Source organism: Carassius auratus, chromosome 22 (assembly GCF_003368295.1).
Source record: "Carassius auratus strain Wakin chromosome 22, ASM336829v1, whole genome shotgun sequence".
NCBI lineage: Eukaryota > Metazoa > Chordata > Actinopteri > Cypriniformes > Cyprinidae > Carassius > Carassius auratus.
This window is the reverse complement of record NC_039264.1, coordinates 840,736-866,612: the sequence shown is the minus strand read 5'-3', so window position 1 is coordinate 866,612 and position 25,877 is coordinate 840,736. Positions and strand designations below refer to the sequence as shown.

The 25,877-nt window shown below is 37.2% G+C and overlaps 1 protein-coding gene across 1 annotated transcript; it reads left to right on the top strand.

Moving 5' to 3' along the window:
* Window positions 1-949: 949 nt before the first annotated feature.
* On the top strand, window positions 950-23,761 carry LOC113040727 (uncharacterized). The gene is made up of 6 exons (XM_026198989.1): window positions 950-1,182; window positions 2,050-2,373; window positions 15,095-15,114; window positions 15,183-15,224; window positions 15,297-15,358; window positions 23,593-23,761. Exons 1-6 carry the CDS (start codon window positions 1,062-1,064, stop codon window positions 23,759-23,761), a joined length of 738 nt encoding a protein of 245 aa, XP_026054774.1. The 5' UTR covers window positions 950-1,061.
* Window positions 23,762-25,877: the final 2,116 nt, after the last annotated feature.

Genomic DNA, 25,877 nt, shown 5'->3' with positions numbered 1-25,877 from the left:
ACACATAGGTCATATAGTCAATTGTTGTTGAACAATATACAAAACTTTATATTCAGAAATCTGATAATGTATATTATATTTATAAAATCGGCAAAGAAAATACGCAAAGGAAAATGCGCAGCGGCTAGACGAAACCGAAAGTGCTGCAGCTAAATTATGCTTAAAAACCAAACTTACCGATCGTGAATAATCGGAAAAGAACAACTGTAAGTGCGCTCTTCATCTTGTTGTAGAGTTGCGTGTATAAATATGATCCGGAGAGTTATTGAAATCCTCCTCTTTGTCAGAGATCCGTTTCTGAACCGCGCCCTGAACCAGAGATCTGCAGCATGAACCGAATAACAGAAGAAAAATAATATACTTAAGACATTTACACTGAGTAGCGTTAACTGGTGATTTACCTCAGTTGTTTATATTATGCTGAAACAGTCAGGTCTACATTGCTTATTTTTAAGACCAGTAAAAAAAGCGTAGCCTAGTATCTAAAATGGCGGAAGCTTCCGTGTTTCTCTGTCACACATGCGCATAACGACACCTATAACGGAACCCACACACACAAACAGGATGGTATGATCTTGTTGAAAAAAAAACAGCAACAGTGACAGGTGAACATTGGGGACAGGGAGAAATGGTGGAAAGAATCATATAACCACAAACGAAACATCCAAAGTCGTGGACTTTTTGAAAATGCATGACTAAAGACTCGAGAAGAGATCACAAATCCACATCAACTGTGTATTTGGGACAATATCTGATGCTAATGTACCACTTAAAAATACAATTATATTCCACTCAGTTGCCCAAACATTTAGGAGGGCAACAGAGTAATTTTATATTTAGGGAGAAATGAAATAAATAGAACTTGATGAATCAATGCACTCTTGAAGAAGAGATTTTTGTTTGTTTGTGAATTCTAATATCAGTACAGCAAGATTAAAACAACGTCACAGCCCAAAGAAAAAAAAAAGTTACTGTTGCAAAACTAGACTACCCTTCAACCCACTACACGCATGCTCACTCAGCCGAGACACAGAGACAGAAGTAGATGCTGATTTTTCTGCATGACTTTACTACAGACCACAACGCTCTCAGATTCTCTTTTTAAACTCCAGAGCTGCTGGAAGAAAATGATTAAAGAAAATACACTTGTTCTTTTCTGTCTGTGCTCTTTTCATCTGGTTGGTAAGTTATACACATTTTTTAGTTTGTTTGTTACGGTAGAAGTTAGTTCAGGTCAATATAACACTGTTTAAACCAGTCAGAAGATTTGATCTTGCTTTTATTCCCAGGTATAACTATAAGATATAATCTGGATTCAAGTTTAATCAACATTATTCACTATTTATCAATTATAATTATTCAGATGTGTTTCACTGTCCAGTTAAGATATGATACCAAACAGAAACACTGTACGTTCAGTCAGTTATTCCCAGTTGAAGATGTTTATATTTTTCCATTAATGTACTATTTGTGTAGAACTAAAATATGTTCAGTTTCACCATCAATAAATTAAAATTAGATTTCCACTATTCTATTACCTAGCTCATAACACAATATCAAATGTTCAAATGTAAAACATATGAAGAATTATGAATTCAAGGGTCGGTCTTTTGCACCCAGTCTTACATTTTACCCTTACGTAAGGAAAATATATTTACCAATATATTTCTTAAAATGTATTGTGATATATTGTAATATATTATTTTCCCTTTTTATTTTCTAATATATTATATATTTGAATAAATTTATTAATATATTAATGATACATATATTATATAATATATTGCAAAATATACAAATGATTGCCGCTTTCAATATATTGCAATATATTGGAAAAAATAAATATATTTAAGAATATATGCCTAATATATTTCATGATATTTTCCAATTTACTGCAATATATTTTTGTTTCATAAGGGTAAACGGTTCTGTTTCTGTCTTTTTAACTTTCCAAAGTTGTATTCACTTCAAGACTAATGCTAATTTCAGTTAAATCTTTATTAAACTTGAATATATGTGACTGAGAGACTGTTTGTGTTTGTTCATCAGGTGTGTTTGCTGATACAGACACAGTGAAGTCAGTGAAGGAGGGAGATTCTGTCACTCTACAGATTAATGTCACTGAAATACAGACAGATGATGAGATCGAGTGGAAATTCGGAACTAACAGGAGTCGTATAGCTGAAATTAATGGAAAGACCAGTAAAATATTTGATGGTCCTGATGGGAGATTCAGAGACAGATTGAAGCTGGATCATCAGACTGGATCTCTGATCATCACAAACACCAGAACCACAGACTCTGGACTTTATGAAATGACCATCAGCAGAAGCAGCTCAGAGGATACACACAGATTCAATGTTACTGTCTATGGTGAGTAGAGTATTACAGCTCACTTGATTTCTTATTGAGCTCTACAGATTTGGCATATTTATTAAAATAATTATTCTTAATATATATATATATATATATACATTGATTCAACGTTAAAACAACGTCAGGTACCAGGGATGAATCAACATTGAAGAATGAGATTTCTACCGAAGGGGACTCTAAAATGTTAGAACCAGGACATACAGTGTGGTTGTGCTTCGGGTGATCCTTGAAAGAGTCCCAGCGCTAGGTCCTTTCGTCCCCTCCACTCTCTCCCACTTGTGCACTTTCTGTACTGTCCTATATAAACAAAAACACCAAAAATAAATCCTCATAAAATATCAACTTTATATTGTGAAATATATTTAACTGAATGCAAAATAAATCACACAATATTTTCACTTTACAGTTTAGTAACAGTGCGGTTGGAAACAAAGTGGACAACACTATTCATTAAACACTTATCTAATGTATTCAGATGAAAATGTACAATATTAACAAATTATTCATAAGCAGTGTTTTCAGAGTCCCCAGTTACACTGTTTTAATCAGAACACTAACATTACAGTATAGTAAAATAAGTAAGATCTAATTCAGTAAATTTTTATTAAAATAATTTTCATATACACAGCAAAATCCCCAGTGTTAATTTAACACTCTGAGTGTGGACTCATATAAACACTGAAGCGGTGTTAAAAGTAACACTGAAGCAGAGTTGAAGTTAATGTGATAATTAAGAAGTTAATTGAGTTATGATTGAGCATTATTGAAGACACCTGATGTTAACAAGCAGACTCACCAAACGAGAAAATCACAATTTGTGTGTCACCATTATAGTGGTCAGTGTTTGCTTTAGTTGGGATCTTGGCTTGTGGCTTTTCACATTTAAAATTTGTTTGGCAAATCAAGAGCAAAAGTCATCGAGTGGTGATGATTATGTTTTCATGTAATCGTTGTTTGACCTGAGTCACTGAACTAGTTTACAGTGTTTTCTCTAAATAAAACTTCCATTATTGATTGTAACAGCTTTGATTCCACAATGAAAGCGTCTGCATTTTCGATTCATTTTTTAGCCATCTCTGGCAAGTGATTCTGATTATTATTATTTTTTTTTTATTAAAGAGTGTTTATTTTAGGCACACACAGATAAGAAGAATCAGCGTATGAATCTCAACAACGGTGACAAACAGCATATCCAGATAAACAGATCTACTCTGAACATCACAAAACCAGATACTAAAAATTCACATAAAAACAGCAAAAATAATATATAGTTAGAATAAAAAGTTAAAAAGACAGTTCAGCTCATAATTTATTCATGTCGCAATGCATGATGGGAGCCATGGATGAGTTTTTTATTGGCTACAACATGCTTTTTTGATGGTCACCGTTGTTGTGATGCTCACACTGATTCTTGATTTCTGTGTATCTAAACTAAAGACTTTTTTTTTCTTTATGTAGAACTAACTTTTAAAAACATGTCACATTTTGCCAAAAAATGCTTGAATGCTATCGGTTTTTCCACTTAATTTATGTATACATTAAAGAAACCTGAACTTACGCATTCAGGACGCTACATGACAATTAGTTCAAACCACAATAGCACACATGATTGCCTTTGCTCTGGTCTGTATGTTATTAATTATGTTACCACAGCCACACAAAGTCTAAAGTTAATAACTGAAGGTTCAAGATCCCAACTAAAGCAAACACTGATCACTATAATGGTGACACACAAATTGTGAGTTTTCTCGTTTGGTGAGTCTGCTTGTTAACATCAGGTGTCTTCAATAATGCTCAATCATAACTCAATTAACTTCTTAATTATATCATCAACTTCAACTCTGCTTCATTGTTACTTTTAACACTGCTTCAGTGTTTATATGAGTCCAGACTCAGAGTGTTAAATTAACACTGGAGATTTTGCTGTGTAATAATTTTTAAGTAAAATTACAACTTATCACAAAAGGTCAATGAATCTTTTTTGATCGGAGTGTCTGTTTACACTGACTTCACCCAAAAGACAAAACCTAACTGCCAGCTTTAGTGGTGCAGAAAATAAACTGTGTGTCATACATATTTTGACGTGATAGACCCAGGTTCGATTCCGCCTTATCACATCAGAAAAGCATTTATTTTCAATGAAAATTAAGTAAATAAAAAGTTGAAAATAAAGTATTGGGTAGGGTACGTGTGAAGGGCTTTATTGTCCCAATAAGGTGGCATCCATTTAATTAGACTCAATAAGTTATTATTGCATACTGTTTTATAATGTACAAAAAAACTGAGGTGCAGATAATTGCCACTATTTTCAATAAGTAGCATAATATAAATAGAATATATAGTGTAAATAGCATATCACTAAAAAATGCTGCTATTTGCACTTATTATTTGTACTTATTATTACTTGTAATTAGCCACTGGCTTTTTTGATAACTGCCAGACTAATGCCAGTGATGCAATGTTGCCAGATATTGGTATTGAAATAAACAAAACCTAGAAATAAATAAAATAAACCAAAATTATTTCAAATATTTTGGAAATAAGAAAAGATAAAGCTGTCGCTGACCCTAAACCTCAACCTACTCTATGAACTTTCTAAAGTGTCAAATTTAGTTACAACGAGTCAAAATACACTTATAATAGCTGGATCTGGCAACGGAGGCTGCGTCTCACGCTCTAGCTCACAACTCTCTGAAGACTTGTTCACTTCAGAAGCGTCTTGCAGCGATCATTTTCACACCATGGACGCTAAACATTGTGAACTATACAAGCAAACATTCACATGAGAAGTTTAGCAGTAAATTAGTCAGTCAGAGAACAAATTTTATTTTCGAACATTTAAAATTTACCGAGGTCCGGACCTCATTGAGCTCATAGCTGGCCACGGGCCTGCATACATACAGAGAATTTAAATTGAATTACTCTCAGTTATCACAGCTCATACAGATAACACTAACAGTAAAGCCAAAAAATTAAGATAAAATATAAAATACAACTTAGGGCTGTGCAAAAAAAAAATCGAATGTGATTTTCACGCACATCTCATCAGTAAAGACCACAACCACAGACTTGGCAACACTGGTTGGCATTTACTACACCGAGCCGTAATTCACTGACAATCTACACAAAATCGATGTTAAAATCGCAGGCGATTCTTAGTCGATTTTGAAAACGATTTTGTGTTAGTTGTCGGTAGACTACGGCTCTGTGTAGTAACTGTAAATTTTTTTGCACAGCCCTAATACAACTATACAATACTCTATACAACAAGGGCATGTAAAGTAATAATAATAAAAAAATAAAGTTAAATAAAGCAGCACAGGCCAGATAGAGTGCAAACCAGTGAAGTGAATAACAGTGGTGTCAAAAGTATTGGCATTCATTACTCCAGTAGAAGTATAGATACTAGGGTTTAAAAAGACTTTTGTAGAAGTTGACGTATCAACTCAAGCGTTTTACTCAAGTAAAAGTACTGGTTTAAAAAACTACTTAAAGTATAAAAGTAAAAAGTAATGCAAGGTAAAAAATGGCATTAAGAACAAAAGCTTGGGCTGTGCCACAGGGGCCTATTGTGCACTTCCCAACCTCCTCAAAAAAATCATTTTTCTAAAGGCCATAATGACTATAATGTTATATTAAAAAGTTCATGTTGAAAAATTTGGGATGCACTAGGCTACCTGTTTCAGCCGCATATATGCCCATTGAAAATGACAGAGGTGGGAAGTCCAGGGGCCAAAGGGTAAAAGTCCTTCCATATTTTTGTTCCACCCATGAACTCAGCAGACGATTTCACCAGAGGAGGAACCAAGTCATTCCTTCCAAGTCACAAATGAGTCTTGAGTCAAATCCCAAGTCCTCAAAGAGTTAAAGTTAATGAGATAATTAAGTGACTAATTAAATGAAGATGCATTAGTGATAAACACCTGCTGTTTACAATCAACATCACTGAAGAAAAGAGAAACACAAGAACTACAACTGACTTTAAGCAAAGCCTTGGATGAAATCAATTGAAAAAAAAAAAAAAAAAAAAAAAAAAAAAACACTATGCCACCATAATTGTGGTGAGTATTTGCTTCAGTTGATATCTTGAGCCTTTAAGTGGTTTTCACAAATTTGCTTCTATACAATTGCATTATTATTTTGCGGCAAACATTTGTGCAATGCTGATACAACTCTTGATCTAGCAGGTGACTTATGCTTTTGATGACTGTATGATCTTGATTAAATTTCTTGATTATATGAGAAGAGTTCGTGGCTTAGTTGTTAGAGAGAACTGCCGTGAATTCACTGCTCTGTCTGTGCACTTTGGATGGGTTAAATACAGAGTATGATTTCTGAGTACGGGTCACCACACTTAACTGTATGTCACTTTCACAAAAAAGAGAGAAATCTCATTATGCAAATGCCACCATATAATGCTTTATAACACTTCAATATTAAGAAAAAAAATGGATTTAGGCATTTAGCCATGAACATTTATCATGTGATCCTCAACAGTGGTGAAAATTATTATTCATACTGCAGTGCATTATGGGAGTAATTAATGTATTGCAACATGAAGCATTTTGTTGATTGTCACCATTGTAGAGATTCATATGCTGGTTCTTGATATCTGTGTGTGTCTAAAAAAACACTGGAGTTCAAACTTTTATATGTGTTACAAATAAAAAGAATCCATATCCTGTAAATATTAGAGCAATGCTTTTTTTGTGTGCATGCTGTAGTTTCACTGGAACTATTCAAAACCTAGACATGTGATAAGAAAGAAGACAAAAATATTTGAGATATAGTTGAACCAGCTCATTGTAACTATATGTTTTTCACATGTCACAGTTCTGTTATCTCCACAACAACCCATGCAGAGCTACAGAGAAAGATCTAGCACAACAAGTCAAGGGTCAAGAGCACAATTAAACCAAACACTTATCTCCATGATGGTGGCATCTTTTTAACCAATAAAACATCCACATCTGATCTTCTGTAATTCTCAATAACAGCAGGTGTTCATCACTAATGCACATTCAATAGTCACTTAATTATCTCATTAACTTGAACTCTTTGAGGACTTGGGATTTAACTTGAGACTCGTTTGTGACTTGGAAGGAATGACTTGGTTCCTCTGGTGAAATCAGCTGCTGGACTTTTACTCTTTGGCCCCTGGACTTCCCACCTCTGTACAAAACTGGTCTCTTAAGGTACAAATCACAAGGGTACAGCACCAGTGACAAGCTATTGTACCCCTAAATGTACAATTATGTACTTTATTTTCTGAGAGTGTACCCTCAAAGTTACAGCTTTTGTACCCTTGGCATAGGGTACATAAAACATCACCATCTGATCCTCTGTAATTCTCAATAACAGCAAGTGTTAATCATTAATGCACAATCATCATTTAATTAGTCACTTAATTATCTCATTAACTTTAACTCTTTGAGGACTTGGGATTTGACTCAAGACTCATTTGTGACTTGGAAGGAATGACTTGGTTCCTCCTCTGGTGAAATCGGATGATGAGTTCATGGGTGGAACAAAAATATGGCAGGACTTTTACTCTTTGGCCCCTGGACTTCCCACCTCTGGTTATAAAGCATTATATGGTGGAAATTTGCATAATGAGATTTCTCTCTTTTTTGTGAAAGTGACATACAGTTAAGTGTGGTGACCCCTACTCAGAAATCATATTCTGTATTTAACCCATCCAAAGTGCACAGACAGAGCAGTGAATTCACAGCAGTTCTCTCTAACAACTAAGCCACGAACTCTTCTCATATAATCAAGAAATTTAATCAAGATCATACAGTCACCAAAAGCATAAGTCACCTGCTAGATCAAGAGTTGTATCAGCATTGCACAAATGTTTGCTGCAAAACAATAATGCAATTGTATAGAATAAAATTTGTGAAAACCGCTTAAAGGCTCAAGATATCAACTGAAGCAAATACTCACCACTATTATGGTGGCAAAGGTTTTTTTTTTTTTTTTTTTTAATTGATTTCATCCAAGGCTGTGCTTATAGTCAGTTGTAGTTCTTGTGTTTCTCTTTTCTTCAGTGATGTTGATTGTTAACAGCAGGTGTTCATCACTAATGCAGAATTATCATTTAATTAGTCACTTAATTATCTCATTAACTTTAACTCTTTGAGGACTTGGGATTTGACTCAAGACTTGTTTGTGACTTGGAAGGAATGACTTGGTTCCTCCTCTGGTGAAATCGGCTGATGAGTTCATGGGTGGAACAAAAATATGGCAGGACTTTTACTCTTTGGCCCCTGGACTTCCCACCTCTGACCATAACGCACTCATGCAACCCCTTACCATCAGAGATGCAGGCTACTGAACCGAGCACTGATAACTGCTTGGGTTGTCCTGGTCCTCTTTAGTCCGGATGACATGGCTTCCCAGTTTTCCAAATAGAACTTCAAATTTTGATTTGTCTGACCACAAAACAGTTTTCCACTTTGCCACAGTCCATTTTATGAGCCTTGGCCCAGAGAAAACGCATGCGCTTCTGGATCATGTTTAGATATGGCTTCTTTTTTGACCTATAGAGTTTTAGCCAGTAACAGCGAATGGCACGGTGGATTGTGTTCCTGAACATATGTTGTGATTTCCATTACAGTAGGATTCCTGTTTGTTATGCAGTTATTGTTATTTTATAACAATAGTTATATTCAGTTATTGCAGTTTGTTATTTTTTGCTCACAATTTGTACAGTGTCCCAACTTTTTTGGAATCGGTTTGTACATGTTATCTAATTTAACATTAAGGATGACATACATATTTAGGCCTAATACGACATGGTTAATAACACTAATTTGCCCCTAATGGTAAAAAAAAATTCTGACACTGATAGAATAATTTCTGGTTTATTTCTAGTAAGTGAGTGCAGGTTTGAAGTAAATTCATTTCAATATTAAATTAAAAAACAATTGGGATGAAACCCTGATTTTATGCTGGTTCATCACAAAGATGACAGGCACCTTCAGGCTATTCATTTATTTTATTTGAGAATCAAAAAATTCTGCCAAAAATTCAAAATCCAAAACGGACCCGCCATGGAGGTAAGGTTTTAATCGCGGATGCAGCGCGGAGCAACGGGTCCGCGATCCACCTTCGTTTCGGATCCGTCATTGTGCGCAAGTGGACGCCGATACGGGTCCGTTTCGCGGGTCCGTTCCAGAAGCCTTTGCTGTGTGGGTTGGAATCTTGCAGTCAACATAAACGTGAGTGTACTGGAGGGTAAATAGTGTTTATATTAGAAAAAAGGTTATTATATTTATTTATTTAGATTTGTTTCCTTGTGGCAGAGTATTTTTTGTTAGTGTAAATACTTATGTTAATAAAACCTTTGGTTGTTCAGCATTACACAGTCTCAGGTAGGGCTGGGCGATATATCTAGCGATATATCTAACAATATGATCGTGCGCATCTAATCAGTAAAGCTGCTTCCGTGATCACCGCTAAAATCTCCATCACCTGCTTATAACTGCAGTGGCATTTAATAGACAGAGCCATAGATCGCTGACAAGCCACGCCATATCGCGTTCATTACCGCAGATGAATCGCCTTCGATAATGAACGCGATATGGCGTGGCTTGTCAGCGATCTACGGCTCTGTCTATCAGAGGTGGGACTTTCAAGTCACAAGCAAGTCTTCAAGTCATATTCAAGTCCTCAAAGGGTTAAAGCTAAAGAGATAATTAAGTGACTAATTAAATGATGATTGTGCATTAATGATGAACACCTGCTGTTAACAATCAACATCACTGAAGTAAAGAGAAACACAAGAACTACAACTGAATTTAGCCACAGCCTTCAACTGAAGAAAAAAAAAAACACTATGCCACCATAATTGTGGTCAAGGTTTGCTTATAGTCTCTTGACCCTTTTACTAATTCAAACCAATTTGATTCAAAACAATTACAATATTGTTTTCGCAACAAACATGTATGCATTGCTGAGTCGAACCTTGCAGTAACAGATGATCTTATGTGTTTTCTGATTATAACTCATGATGACTGAACATCATGAAATTGTGTTTATCTTTGGATAGTAGACTGACACTCAGCTATTACTGAACTGAAGTAAAAAAAAAATCACAATGCTTCAATGTTGAAAGACACAAAAGAAGACAATCAGTTCAGGTTTTTAGACAAACACACTTATCACACGATCCTCAACAGTGGTGACAATTTTTCATACTGCAGTGCATGATGGGAGTTTTTACTAAGGTTTTACCCAGCATGCAACATTTTGTTGATTGTCACCACTGTTGAGAGTCATATGCTGGTTCTTGATGTCTGTGTGTGTCTACAGAGTATAGCTTTTCAAATTTTGTATGCACTTAGTAGATTTAAAATTCACTTACTTTAACCAATAAAACATCAACATCTGATCCTCTGTAATTCTCAAGAACAGCAGGTGTCCATCATTAATGTACAATCATCATTTAATTAGTCACTTAATTATCTCATTAACTTTAACCCTTTGAGAACTTGGGATATAACTTGAAGACTTCATGTGACTTGAAAGTCCCAACTCTGGTAAAAGCTGAATGTCAGTCAACAATCCAAAGAAGACTATCTCATGATGTCCAAGTCATCGTGAGTTATAAGCAGAAAACACATAAGATCATCTGTCACTACAAGGTTTGATTCAGCAATGCATACATGTTTGTTGCAAAAACAATATTGAAATTGTTTTGAATCAAATTGGTTTGAACTAATAAAAGGGTCAAGAGACTACCTAAAGCAAACCCTGACCACAATTATGGTGGCATAGTGTTTTTTTTTCTTTACTTTTTTTTTCAGTTGAAGGCTGTGGCTAAATTCAGTTGTAGTTCTTGTGTTTCGCTTTACTTCAGTGATGTTGATTGTTAACAGCAGAAGTTCATCACTAATGTACAATCATCATTTAATTAATCACTTAATTATCTCATTAACTTTAACCCTTTGAGGACTTTGATATGACTTGAAGACTTGCTTGTCCCACCTCTGCTGTCTATTAAATGCCACTCCAATTATAAGCAGGTGATGGAGATTTTAGCGGTGATCACGGAAGCAGCTTTACTGATGAGATGCGCATGATCATATCGTTAGATATATCGCCCAGCCTTAGTCTCAGGTTTTTATTTTTTGAAAATGCAATTTATGAGATTATACAGTTATACTAGCTCTTTAGGGACAGTATACAGGATGGTATATCGGGGTCAGGATACAATTTAATGAGATGAAGTACATTCACTCCTGTATTATGATATTCTGTTCTGTATTGCCAACAGTCTGAAATAAAAAAGGAAATCACCATTAAATCACTGGTATCTTACAACAAAAGAATTCCCGGGGGGAGGGGGTGTCCCCACCAAAGCAAGCTGAGACCAACCCTACGCCCATGCTCATAACATTAGCACAGAATCAGTTAAGAATCAGTAGGCTTGTTTGAGATGTGCCTTGCCTCGCCTGAAATGTATGTGAGAGTAGGCGGCTGCAGTAAGGGGAAGGGTCAAAAAAGACCTTTGAAGTCGGACACTTCCTGTACTTCCAGTAAAAAATTATTTATTGGCATGTCAGGCCATTTACAGTATATGCTATTATTTACAAAACTCTTCAGGGCTGCGTTTCCCAAAAGCATAGTTAAAACTAGCAGTAACTCCGAACTAATGTAAACAAAAACCGCTTCTGTGCTCTGGCTGGCATCCTCACACAAGTTAAGAGATTTTAAACAAACACTGTTAATACACTTGCAGTTAACCAAATTAAACAATACACATTTTAATGATATAAAAGTGTGCACATCAAGAGAAATAAACAGCAGATGTTCATGGTAACAACTTGATGTCCGATTTGCGAACAATCGTTCGATTTAGTTCAATTCTATTCAAGTTTTTTTGTATTGCGCTTTTTACATTACAAATCAACTTTACAGAAAATTATGTTTCTACAATATTTAGTAGTAGCTTATAAGTGGTGACTGTCAGTTTGTGGACGTATGACAGGATTTTTCAGAAAAATTAATACAAGACGTATTCAGACAGACGATAAACATTATTAACAGCAATTGTTATATGATGCAGTCACACTTGTAGCAATATTTGTTAGTTCTGTTTGTAGATTCAGGGTTAGCATCATCTGAGGTCCTCTGAGGGTCAGCATCATCTCTTCTCAGGTGTTCTGGATCCAGACTGGAGCTTGTGTAAATCCTAGTTACCCGTAGCAAAACATAGAAACAAATAGAGACATCATTAGCATAGCTGCTGATCCAACAAAGTCAAATTAATTAGTTTAACCCAAGCTAAAGCATAAGAATGTGCATTTGATCAGATAAAACTGCAGTCACAAATTATGAGATGCATTATTCGAATGGTTGGCGAAAGAGATGCGTTTTTAATCTAGATTTAAACAAATGAGCCAAATGTTTGGGAGCCAAATGTGAAAAAGCTCTACCTCCTTAAGTGGACTTTGCTATGGGAACTACCAAAAGTCCAGCATTTTCTGCAAATTCTTTTAAGAATTCTGTATACGGCCCTGGTGGTCTATACACCGTAGCCAGGGCAAGAGACACAGTAGATTTCTTTTGCATGTCTGACAGTGTAACATTAAGCAAAAGTATTTTGAATGAGTTAAACCTGTATCTTGTTTTCTGGGTAACATTGAGAATATCACTATATATTGTTGCAAAACCTTCGCCACGTCCAGTCTGACGGGGCTCATGCTTATAACCAGTACCGTAGCTGGGGTTTGTGGGGCCCCGGTGAAGGTTGTATCAGTGGGCCCTGTTGGAAATTTTTTTTTTTTTTTTAATTTGCATGTTCCTTCTATTTATTTATCTGTGCTATTTACACAATGTTTAAGTTTTTTTCAAGTTTGTAGGTGTCCAGGTACAGAACAATTAAATGTAAAATAACACTACATAGTGTTCAATGTAAAAATTAAATATACAATCAAAACCAAAATGTATTCAGACACCTTCAACATATTTCTCACATTATCACAGTTTACTTGCTATAGTTTGGAAAATGGTAATAAAATATTACAAGATCTCAGTTAAACTGTCAGAACAAATTAATCTTGATAAGGTTAGCTAAATTTGATAGAAAGATATCTAATGAATTACAATATGCAAAAACTTCAGACAACTGTTAGTATGACAATATTTACACATCTATCAATACTTTGTTGACCAATTACCAAGCAATGCTTAAATTTGTTTAGATTGTGGTGTGAAAAGGTTCTATTAGCAATTCAGGAAAAAACACATAAGCAAAACATGGTGCTGAATAATTTGGTCCCAATTTTATTATTATTATTATTATTATTATTATTATTATTATTATTATTATTATTATCAATCAATTTCACTAGTGGTCCACTGTATGAAGAACTTTTGGGTATAATATGTCACAGTTCACTTTATTTTGCTGTACTCACTTGCATAAAAGTTTTATAGTGTCCTGCACCTACTAGTAAAAAAAAAATATAAAAAAAATTATATCTGGTGTCTGAATAATTGCTGGTTTGACTGTGCATTAAAGCTGCGGTAGGTAACTTTTGATGCTCTAGCGGTTAATAAACAAAACTGCTTGCATCTTGCGGAAGAACATCGTAGCCGGAACTACTTCTCTCTGTTTTATGTTTATGAAGAATCACAAAGGTAGTGGGTTACTCCGCCACGGTACCCCCGAAGCAATCTAAAATAGTCCGAATATAAACACTTATTATAGGTGCACCCTAGTGATTCAGGACAAGCTAAAAACACGGTTTGGAAAATGGATTCATGGTGTACTCACTTATTATATAAATTTTTCTACATTTTGAACACAAACAAAGTTACGGACCGCAGCTCTGATTGGTTGTTTTTTACCGGGAGCGGTCTGTAACTGCAAATGGCAATAGGACCACTGGGAGGAGCCAGAGGAGCTTGATTTTTTCACAGATTATCTGTCTCATATTCTACTGTCAGGACATAATGACAGGTTTAACAAATATGTAAAAAATACATTTTTACAAAAGTTACGTACTGCAGCTTTAATTATTGTTAAAACTACAAAGTAATTCAGTCAAGAGCAGTGTGTGATTTTCTTTCTTTCATTTTCTTGGATTAACAATACAGCAGCTATATATCTAAATTAGGCGCGGTCACTTTAAGAGACAATGTATCCATCAAATATAATACAAATCAGAATTTTTTCTAAACTTTTTACTTTCACTTAAGACACAACTGACAAGAGCGAAATAAGGCAAATACAGTGTTCAAGCGTTTTGAGACGCCTCTCTCTGTGTGAGTCCTGAACACCAGAACACCGCGGGTGCTGAATTGGGCTCTTTCACATCCTTTTCTGTTTGTTTAACTGTGATTTGTATTTGTTCGTTCAGGTGCAGGAGGAAGTTCGAGGAGAACTTCGCAGAAGAGAGCTGGGTTCAGTGTTGCTGTCTGTGATGCAGCTCTCTCTCCGCGTGCGCACCGAACACAGTGCGCGAGTAACAGCTAGAGTAACCTTTCACCCCACAAGCGACGGCCCTGCTTATAACAATAGTTTGGTGGAGTAGACTCATTTAGACCAATATAATAATTTGGTTTTAGCCAGGTTTCAGTCAAGCAGAGTACATCAAAACTATTATCTGCAATAATTTCATTTACAATAACTGCTTTGGGTGTAAGTGATCTAATATTTATGAGCCCAAACTTAAAAAAAATGGTTTTGTTCATTTACTTTTGTCAGGATATGCACGGGAGACAAAGGTAGGTGAATTCAGTACACAGTGTTTATTAGTGATTCAAGTGCTCGGTGAATACTTTGTGTTTTCAAGTGCGGGCAGTACGATGAACACAGGGGACTGGATCGTAGACAGGTAAGTACGTTTGATTCAGGAGTGTCACAGCCACAGTCACAGATCGCTCATATTTGTTCTCTTCCTTTACAGAGGCCGAATTTTATACCAGCTCAGGATATACACAGGAGACTACAGAGACCGTTGGACCACAGGTAACGAGTGTTCCTAGGTCCAGGGGGCAGCAGAACAGGGACACAAGTTAGTGTTACAAAAGGGTGAGTATATGTTACGTCTGGTTGGCAGTGAAGTGTCAGGAGCTCAGGAGACAAGTACGGAGGGTCTGTTTCTGTTAGAGGCTTGACGGAGAACTGAAGCTGGGGTGAGTGTTTTATAGTGCTCTGATTGGATCATTGATGCGGAGCAGGTGTGGCTGGTTAGAACTCAGGGGAATGTGAGCATTGTGGATTGGCTGAAATCGGGCTTGCCTGATCCCTGGCACTACCCCCCCACCTCCAGGGTCCACGCCAGCGGACCTAGCTCTCCGATATCGTGAGGGCCTGCCTCGGGGTCGTGGAGCGGGTTTTTCCGGATGTTGGGCATGGAACTCTGTGAGCAGATTGGGGTCGAGGATATCTTGACGAGGTACCCAACATCTTTGTTCTGGTCCAAAATCCTCCCAGTCTACTAAGTATTCTAGTCGCCCACCACTACGTCGGGAGTGTAGAATCTCTCTCACTTTGGAGATGGGTTCAGCGTCAATGGGTGGTAACGGGGGGTTGTCGTCAGGGACCGGGTCTGCAGAGGGAAGAGAGACAGGTAAGTGACGGGGTTTTAACAGAGAAATGTGAAAGGTGGGGTGTATCCAGTATTGAGTCGGTAAGTAACAGGGTTTATCTGTCGCTCCACTCGAAAAGGTCCTATATACTTAGGGCTTAGTCTTCTGCAGGGTTGTGTTGATATGTGGGATTTTGACTTCGGTAAGTATCTGCAAAGCGTTGGTGACGATTTACGGCCTGCTGGAGATGGTGATGTGCCTGTTCTATACCCTTTCACTGTTCTGGAAGCAGGTGTTAACTGCAAGGACCTCAGATGGCTCACCCGACCAGGGGAACAGAGGAGGTTGGTAGCCTAAAACACACTGGAAAGGGGTCAGTTTTGTGGATGACTGTCGGAGTGAGTTTTGTGCATATGCTGCCCAGACTAAGTAACGGTTCCAGAGGTTTTGGTTTTGATGGCAAAAGGTTCGAAGGAAGGGACTGATATCTTGAATTTTGCGTTCTGTCTGTCTATTTTTTGGGGGTGATAGCCGGAAGTGAGACTTACAATGACATTGAGTACTGCGTAGAACGCCCGCCATACCCTTGAGATTGAGAAACTGGGGTCCTCGATCCGACACGATGTCCTCCGGAATTCCAAAGTTACAAAACACATGTTCAAACAGGAGCTCTGCAGTCTCGAAGGCTGTGGGTAAAGCTCTCAAGGGGAATTCATTTGAATGCTTTAGAAAATCTGTCTATGGCTACTAGTATACATGTTTTACCATCTGAAACAAGGAGGTAAGTGATGAAATTCACCCCGATATGGGACCAAGGGCGATGTGGAACCGGCAAGGGGATCAATTTCCCAGTGATTAGTTGTCACGGGACTTTTGTCATTGCACAAAGGGCACACCCCCTGATGAATTCCTGGACATCTTCTTGCATTCCTGGCCAGCAGTATTTGCGTTGTAATGAAGCGAGAGTTTTATTTACCCCGGGGTGACCTGTTCCTATGGAGGAGTGTGCATGGAAGATGAGGGGTCTATGGTGATCTTCGTACACATACACTTTCCCAGGTGGGCATGCAGGTGGGATGGGCTGGTGTTGTGATTGTTCGCAAAGTATTTCATCTAGGTCCCACTGGATGGGGTTAACAAATAACTTGGTGGTCAAGATGGGCTCTGGTTCTTCTGGGATCTCCTCAAGTGTGTGGATGTTTCCACGTTACCTGTATTTATAGCGTTTATCGTTCGTTTCTCTTCATCACGTTTTAATTGCCAGGCCAAAACTTTATGAGCTTTCTCGCCAAGCTCATAATAACGCTGATTAGAACTAATAATAGCCCTCTCTGCATGGTAGGTGTTCATTTTATTATACTCCGTTTTTTCAGGTCATGTTTTACGTGTTATTTTGAAGCTTTGATTGTGTTTACAGTGTGCAATATAACATGTGTTCATGTTTCGCGTGTAAAAAAAACAGTAATTTTCACACAATTCACTTATCTGTATACCGCTGTTTTCACTGTCATAAAAACGGGCTGATGACTTCCTTGTTCTATGAAGTCGCTCCTCTACAAATACGTAACGAGTTCTGATTGTGCCAGCGGTTCCTGTGTTGTGATTCGACAGCAGCTTAGCACAAGTTACCCTCCTGGAAACGTGATTGGGCTAGTTTTGGAGTTGTTTTGAGAAGCAAGTGGGCAGGATTTGTTTTGAAAACCTGGCAATCCTGACCTGAACGCACATGCTGGAGATTAGTACTTCTAATCACAGAACGCCTTTACTGACGAGATGTGCATGAAAATTGCATTTCGATTTTTTGCACAGCCCTACCATCTAGTTAACAAAGCTAAACAGCGTTGCCCTTTGTGTAATAAGTTACAGAAACTGTTAAACGCACCAACTTAAATAATAAAATACACTTACCGGTTGTGGTCCATAAACAACGCCTTCTCCAGACAAAGAGGGAACTGCTCCATCTTTCAGGAATAATCTTTGTGCGAATCCGGCATTAAACTTATTGAGATTGAGGAAGCTGCCCCCGGCAAGATGTGCTGCACATAGTTTTACATGTGGATTATAATTTTCGGGAACCGAGTTAAACATAAATTGTAACCATTGATCTCTAAGTACAGCGTCCCTGGGAAGCCCAAACAAAGATGATTGGACTCCGAGATGAAAATAACAGCGTTTCGAAGACATGGTGACAAACACACTCTTCAAATGCAACTCCTTCTCCGTGTGAGCGCTACCAAGACCACGCCCCCTTTTTTGTGTATTCCTATGGGTGGAGGTTAGTAAAAAAAAAAAAACTGTTTTAGTGACATCATTCCTGCAGGAAGTAGAGGGATGTAGTCCAAACTGGTCGTTCGATGTAGGCAAATTCTGTTAAATAAAATATCTCGCTTGGCATTGAACTTTGAGCTTTAAAATTTTACAGATATTATTTATACTCCAACAAAAACATTACACACTAACTAAAGTTTAAAACATGGGATCATGAAGAACGGGACCTTTAAGTAATTCCCTATAAACATCCTTATTCTGAATCCTTATGGTATATTTTTCAAGTGCTAAGATTTTGGATTCTAGCTCATTCAATTTTTTTTTTTTTTATTAACACCTTTATATATGCAATACAATGGCCCCTAAGATAAGCCTTTAAAGTGTCCCATAATATGAAGCTATTGGAACAAGGAGGTTTATACGTAGACTGAAAAGTATCGATTTGTTCTCTAATACATTTTTGGAATTCTGATTTTCTAAGAAGAATGGGATTTAGCCTCCACCTATAAGTTCGTCCTATTTTTTCTGGGATGGAAAATGACATTACAAGGGGAGAATGGTCACTCGATAAACAAGGAAGATATTCAACATCCATCACACAATATAAAAGTTGGGTGGATAACAAAAAATAATCTATACGAGTGTGTGTATCATGAGGATGTGAATAAAAAGAGTAATCTCTATCTTGTGGATGTTCATGCCTCCAAACATCAGTTAGATTTAAATCTTTCATAAAAGCAGTGGTACTGTAGATTGAGCTGCTTTAGAAATAGCCAATGGTCTTGTTGAAGATCTATCAAGTACATTGTCGACTCGACACAAAGGTTAAAGTCCCCACCTACCAAGAGTGAGCCTGATGATTGAGCAATTTGAAGGAAAACATTTTGTATAAACAAGTGATATTTGAATATTTGGAGCATATATATTTAACATCGTCCAATATTCAGAGTGCCCTTGTATCATTACGTATCTTCCTGAAGGGTCGAGTACCGATTTTGTAACTGTAAAAGGGATATTTTTATTTATCAGTATAGCCGTTCCCCTTGACTTAGAATTAAACGAGGATGCAAACACTTGGCCTACCCATTCCCTTTTTAATTTTTTATGCTCAAAGTCTGTTAAATGGGTTTCCTGCAAGAAAACTATTTCTTTCCCCAACTTCTTAAGGTACATATAGACTCTTTTTCTTTTGATTGGACTATGTAGACCCTTAGTATTAAATGTCAAAAAATTCAAAGGCTTTGTTGTCATTTATAATCTATGGTATTAAAATTGCCATATAAAATACCCACATAAAAAATGAACATTATCCTGATTGATCCACTATCACCCTGTTTTTGAAATGTTGACATGTATCTCTCCAAAAAAAAAAAAAAAAACTCTATCAGTAATAATAATAATGCCCCAAACTTATTGAACTCTATTACAGACCCAATCAAGTGCAGCCGCCCATCAGAGATAAACTGTCCAAGTCTGATTTCAGTCCATAATCAGATAAAATCGCAGGCGACCAAAGATTATCAAGTTTCCAAAATATCAGTTTAACAAAATCACTCACTTGTCCAGATCTAACAAATAATCACTGAGTCAGATCGATCTGGGATAAGTATGAGACTGTATCCATCCCAAAACATTGCAGACTCCGCCACGTCAACTACAACTCATTCATGTTCCGACAGAAACTTGAGGGCTTTGTCCAACATGTGACAGAACAGTGTTCCACCATCCTCCATAAGAATGTGAATATGAGCGGGATAAGATGACACTTGACATTCTTTTCCTTTAATGCCTTAAGCGCTGGAATCATCCCTCTTCTGCGGTTCATCACCTTTGATGAGAAATCTGGGAAAAAGCTGACTCTCTTTCCACCAACAGAAATTGGGGCTTTATCTCGGGTGATACGTGGGATAGTTTCACGATCCTGAAATCTAAGACGGCGAATCAGGATGGGCCGCGGAGCCTTTCCCGGGATTTTGCACTGCCGGAACGCGGTGTGCACGCTCGATCATAATTGGAGTGCCAAAGTTCTCTTCTCCCAGCACGCTCGGCAGCCATGTCTTAAAGAATTCAACCATATCCCGACCTTCAACTCCTTCGCTCAGTCCAATCAAGCGAATGCTCTGTTTTTTTCAACCGGTTTATTAAATCAAACCGTCTGAAAGAACCGGTTTGCAGAAAAGAACCGAACTTCCCATCACTACTCGCAAGCCTCTGCTCATCATGACAGTACCTGGATCAGTGAGCTGTGTCTCGAGGCATGTTGTACAGCCCCCCCCCCCCCCCCCCCCCGTCCCTTGACTCCACCCCCACGTCAAAACAGTGCAACAAGACGCGCAGAAAAGTGAAGTGCAAAGGTAATGACATGCAAAATAAATGCAGCGTTGCAAATAAATTAGTAGATATGACCATGGAAAATTTTTCATTTATGTTTTGCAATTCTTTATTTTTGTTTACAACACTTCTTTTTTTTTCTCCCAACACTTTATTTTCTTTTGCAATTCTTTATTTTTGTTTGCAAAAAGCAAAATTATTTTCCTCAATACTTAAAATTGTATTTTCTTTTGCAAAACTTAATTTTTTTTGCATATATATACGGCATTATTTTGACTCCATAGATTCCCATCATGCTTTTGAATAGCACAGTCGGTGGAGAGCAACTGCACTTGACTGCTCAATCCGACACATCCACCTCGCTTTCGCGAGAGTTTTTTTGGCACACGTCAGCATGACATCAGAGCAAGGCGCATGTAACTAGGACATTTTTCTGACCAGTGTCATGACATTTTATCCTACCCGTCAGATTTTCCTACCAGGGTTTACTGCGCATGCGCACATCAATATTGCGTCCTTTGTCTCATGCTAAACAACAATATTTTATGTATCTGCATTACTGTAAGGGTAGTTTTAGGGTTGGGGTAGGTGTAGACTTTAATAAAAATGCAATCTAATTGGTAGAAAAGAATATTTATTGTTGGTTTCCTGTAACTGTTTCCCTTCTAGCTACAACCATGAATATAACACATAATTACGGTATTTGCAGTACTGTAAGGGTAGGATTAGGGTTGTGGTAGGTGTAGACATTAATAATCCATAACTTTAAAGTAGCAATTTTCATTGTCTAATTTTACTACCCACTGTTTTAGTGGGAGGTAGGAAAATCTGACAGCGTAGGACAAATCGACAGAACACTGGCATGCATCTCGCAGTGATCACCGTTGATCGGTTTTAGATTTTGCTCATCTCAAACAAGCCTAATCACCAAAAGATCAGGGTATATTCACCAAAAGATCAGGGTATATTCTGGAAAACCGTTTACCAATTACAATTCGCAGTCAGCAAAGCAATCTGTGGTACACGCCTCTACCAACAAACAATGGTAACTTGCGAAACACAATGTTCCTCCATGTTTTCCAGCACTATATCATAGAAAATACGAGGTTTGAGAAGTAGAAGGCAGGGCAGCAGTTAAAACATTACATACTGTAATAATGTTTGTAATAGCAAGTGGACGCCAATACTGGTCCGTTTCGCTGGTCCGTTCCGGAAGTGTGGGCAAGCACAATGGAGGACAGGTTGATTATTGTGGTTTCGCGTTTGCAATAACCTATGATTTGTCCCTGTTTGCGTACAGGGACATAAAAAATAAATTAAAAGTGATACGTGGACGTATATTAATACAGTAAGTTTATGCGTATTTGGCGTGCTGTCTGGGTGGAGGGCTCCGAGCTCGGGATGTGGCCCGAACCCAGAGTACTCCCCCCGGTTGTGGTAAGAGTAGATGGATCTATAAGTGAGGAGAAATGGGGTGGAGGAGGGATGCTGAAAATTGTCAATGAACAGAGGTAGGTTCTGCTGTTATTTATACCTTGTCATGAGTTGATTACTGATTGGTCTCCACTTTTGTTAATCAGGTTAATGAACTGCGACTGCTCCTCCCGAACTTTGTTATAAAACAGCATTTAGATCAACAAACTTTGCTTTGCGGCCGCTTTAAATACAAAATAAGCATTCGATCTACGTCAGAGCGTCTGAGCGCTCACAAATCTTTCTGCAGCGTCGTGAGCAGAGCAGCAAGAGCGATTTTTGACGCTCTCGACGCCGGCGGTGTGAACGCACAGTTACCATCGGCGTCGTCAACATGCGCGCACACACACACACACACACACACACACACACGCGCGCTCGCTGCTAGTGCAAGCACAAAAGTAGTCCCGGCCCGCGCATGTATCCTGTCAGATACCCGCCGCCGTCATCATCCTGGCCGTTAGAATCGATCCAAATAGCAGTTCAAAGGAGCTTGCTAAATACTGGTGGGGACAAATTTGTCATCTCAAAATATTGATAGGGACTAGTACCTAGCGTCCCCCCCTAAACCTACGCCCAGCGCGGGTAAAGCGAAGGCTTGAATGAAGGGCATACATTTATTTAATAACAAATAAATCGCAATGGATTATAGTAACTGGATCATGGTTATGCGCTGATGACACCTAATTTATCTTCAAGAATTTAATTCTTATATGCACATTATTGCTGTTACTGTTTTTGGGTGCATTGCTGCAAAACCTAATTGTAAACCTTTGTTGAGGTTTTTCACTTACTAAAGTTATGATTAATTACATTTCTATAGCGCTTTTCTAGGCATTCAAAGCGGGGTGGTGATGGCGCAGTGGATAAGATGCATGCCATTGGTCGGAGAGACCTGGGTTCGAATCCACTGTGAGACACCAACACTTAACCTCTAGTTGCTCCAGATGCGTGCGACCTCTGACCTCTATATAGCAATTGTAAGTTGCTTTGGATAAAAGCGTCAGCTAAATGAATAAATGTAAATGTAAAGTGCTTTACATTGTCAGGGGGTATCTCCTAATCCACCACCTCCTAATTACATCACCGACAATAACGTCATTAAGTCGAGCTTAAAAGAACCAGTGAACTGTTTTTTTAAACCAGTTTATTGAATCAAACTTTCCAAAAGATCCGGTTCACGGAAAAGAACTGAACTTCCCACCACTAGTTCAAGGCGGCTGAGCTGGCACATAACACACGTCATAACCAAATGTTATGTGACTGGCTTACGGGTAACCAATGATTTTAAGCTTCAGAAAAGAACCCCCCATGAGAAAGTAAACGCTTGTCAATTATTCCCTTCCAGACTCTGTCTACGAAGCAAAGCGAAGTAGCAGAGTTTGGTATTACCAGGCTAGATCAGGATGGGAGACTGGCTAAAACGAACCAAGTTTAGGCTGGTTTTAGCATTTTTTTTTTCTTGTTGTTTTTTTTTCCAACAAGATAGACTTATTGTTATTAATAATCATGATTATAATTTTAATCAAAATAATTATGATTATCAGTTTAACCATTATCGTGCAGCCCTAACTCACAATTACAATTGTCTCTCTTAAGCTGCTACAACACCAGCTCCTTCAACAACTCCTCCTTCACATCCTCCTTCAGTTCCTCATTCAGGTTCTCCAGTCTTTCTGTTAGTGCTGATCTCTGCTGCTGCTGGATCTCTGTTGATTCTTGTTGCTGTCGGGATCATCTGGATCTACAGGAAACAAAGAAAAACTGATCAACATGGCAAGTATTACCTACTGCTGAAACACCTGTACAATTATACTTCATAATTATAATAAATAATTGTATAATTTAATAATACACCTTAAATAATGTATCTTGTATGATGAAAATATATTTTGTGATTACTTGTTGATTTAATGCATGTTATTATTGTTTTTTAAATAGTTGAAACCCCTGAAGAGGAAATCACTTACGCTGATCCAACATTCTACAAAAGAAACGCACAGAAATCGGTAAGATTGTGTCATCTGTGTCATTTTCAGAAGTGTCATATTTAGATGCATTTAGTTTTTTCAGTATAAATGCCAATGAGTTTTGACTATTTGGGATTACTAAAAAACAGCTAACATTAACACTGTCAACATGAGCTTGGAGAGCCCGACTGAGCAGTCACACTTTTAAACACATTTTAGCATGTTTGTCAACATGATTTCAAAATAATTAAGTGTGTTAATCAAACACTTGTTTAAAACTGTACCTTTTGGGCTTAATTTAAGTTAAACACACTACAGTATGACAGATGCACAAACCTCTTGAATTAAGAATTTTGTATCAAGAATCAAGAATTTCATCTGCAAAATTAGAAAAGCCTGACTTGCTGAACTCCGACCGTAACCTGGAACAGCTAGATAATTTTTTTGTAATTTATATCTAGCACTGTAAATATTACAACAAAATAATAATAAATGAAAAAAAAATATGGAAGTAATTTATAATGACCATAACTAATTTAACTGATCCATGACCATAAACAAGGACACTTACTATAAAAAATTTTCTCTTGTTTTTTGCATTTAATCTCTAGCTTGTCTATTATTAATCTGTTGTTTTATTTAACCTGCTATTGCTTACTAATATTGTTGGCTCTGTGACAACTTTGTCTCTTTGTGTTTTCTTTCAGAGTGCTAAACAAGAAGATGATGTGGTGTATGCTACTGTCATTCCCAGATGTTAATTAAATCCTCATTAATTGAATGTTTCTTCATTAATGATGTTCTGATCACAGTCAGTAGGTTTTCATGCACACTAGAGGACATTTGTAACAATGCTGTTTAAATTGGAGAAAGATGTTCATGCATCGAAAATACATTTTGGTCCAAAAATAACGACTTTATTCAGCATTGTCTTCTCTTCCGGGTCTGTTGTGAGTGCGTTCAGTGGCACTGCTGATGTATTTTTCTGTGAACTAACCCTTTAAGAGCATGAAACTAGTGCAACATTTCAGAACAATACAATTATTTGTTGGCTATTTTGCATGTAAACTCTTAAAAGGAATATTAGCCTTTTTCCCAAAAGTTTTTGTTATGTATATTTTTCTTCTGAGCAATTTTTAAATGATTTGCTTATTGTGATCCTGCATGATGATGTGTGTTTCAGTTAGTAAAAGGTCAAAAGGTTAAAACAAGTGTTTTGTGTTCAGATTCTACACGTTTAGTTTAAATATGAAGCTCTTAGAAACAATTACAAATCCCATTCTCAACAATCCTAAACTCATCCACAAGCAGCAGACATTAATCATACATGAATTTAGCACAAGTTCTGACAAAGAGCACACAGTTACATATATTAAATAATATATTAAAACAGTTCATAACACCCCTGCTGTGTATGATGTAAAAGTTCACATGGGAATGGATCAGATATTTGTTTTTCCAAGTATTTATTTTTAGCAGGAGCAGACTTAACCATGTTATATGTTAAATGTTGTTATTTAAAAAGATGATAGTTATTATTCTGATGGCGTTAAACTCAAATTAAAACTTTAGAATTGTGAATAATGGCAGTTGAATTTTATTTTAGTGATACTTATGATCAGAAAACAGATATTGGTGACTTTTTACAATACTGCATGTATAGACTCAAACCACAAGGCCTCATTTTTAGATCTGGAAAGAAATGTGGTTTCATCTGTTGAGTTCACAGTTTGTGCAATAGAATGTGGTTAATACTGGACGTTTGTGGTTAATGTGCATCTGTGTGTGCATGTCTTGGTGTGAGTGAGTCACAACTTGCATTTCCTCTTTATGTGAAAATGTTTTATTGCGAAATAAAGTGGCCTACATAATCTATGAATGCTAATGTTCAGCAAAAAAAAAAAGATTATTTTG

Excerpts from the sequence above, each read along its gene's own strand:
- LOC113040727 (XM_026198989.1), top strand. The coding sequence starts at position 1,062 with ATGACTTTACTACAGACCACAACGCTCTCAGATTCTCTTTTTAAACTC. Across the intron at positions 1,183-2,049 it reads GTGCTCTTTTCATCTGGTTG|GTGTGTTTGCTGATACAGAC; the intron begins GTAAGTTATACA and ends TTTGTTCATCAG. Across the intron at positions 15,359-23,592 it reads CAGAGACCGTTGGACCACAG|CTGCTACAACACCAGCTCCT; the intron begins GTAACGAGTGTT and ends GTCTCTCTTAAG.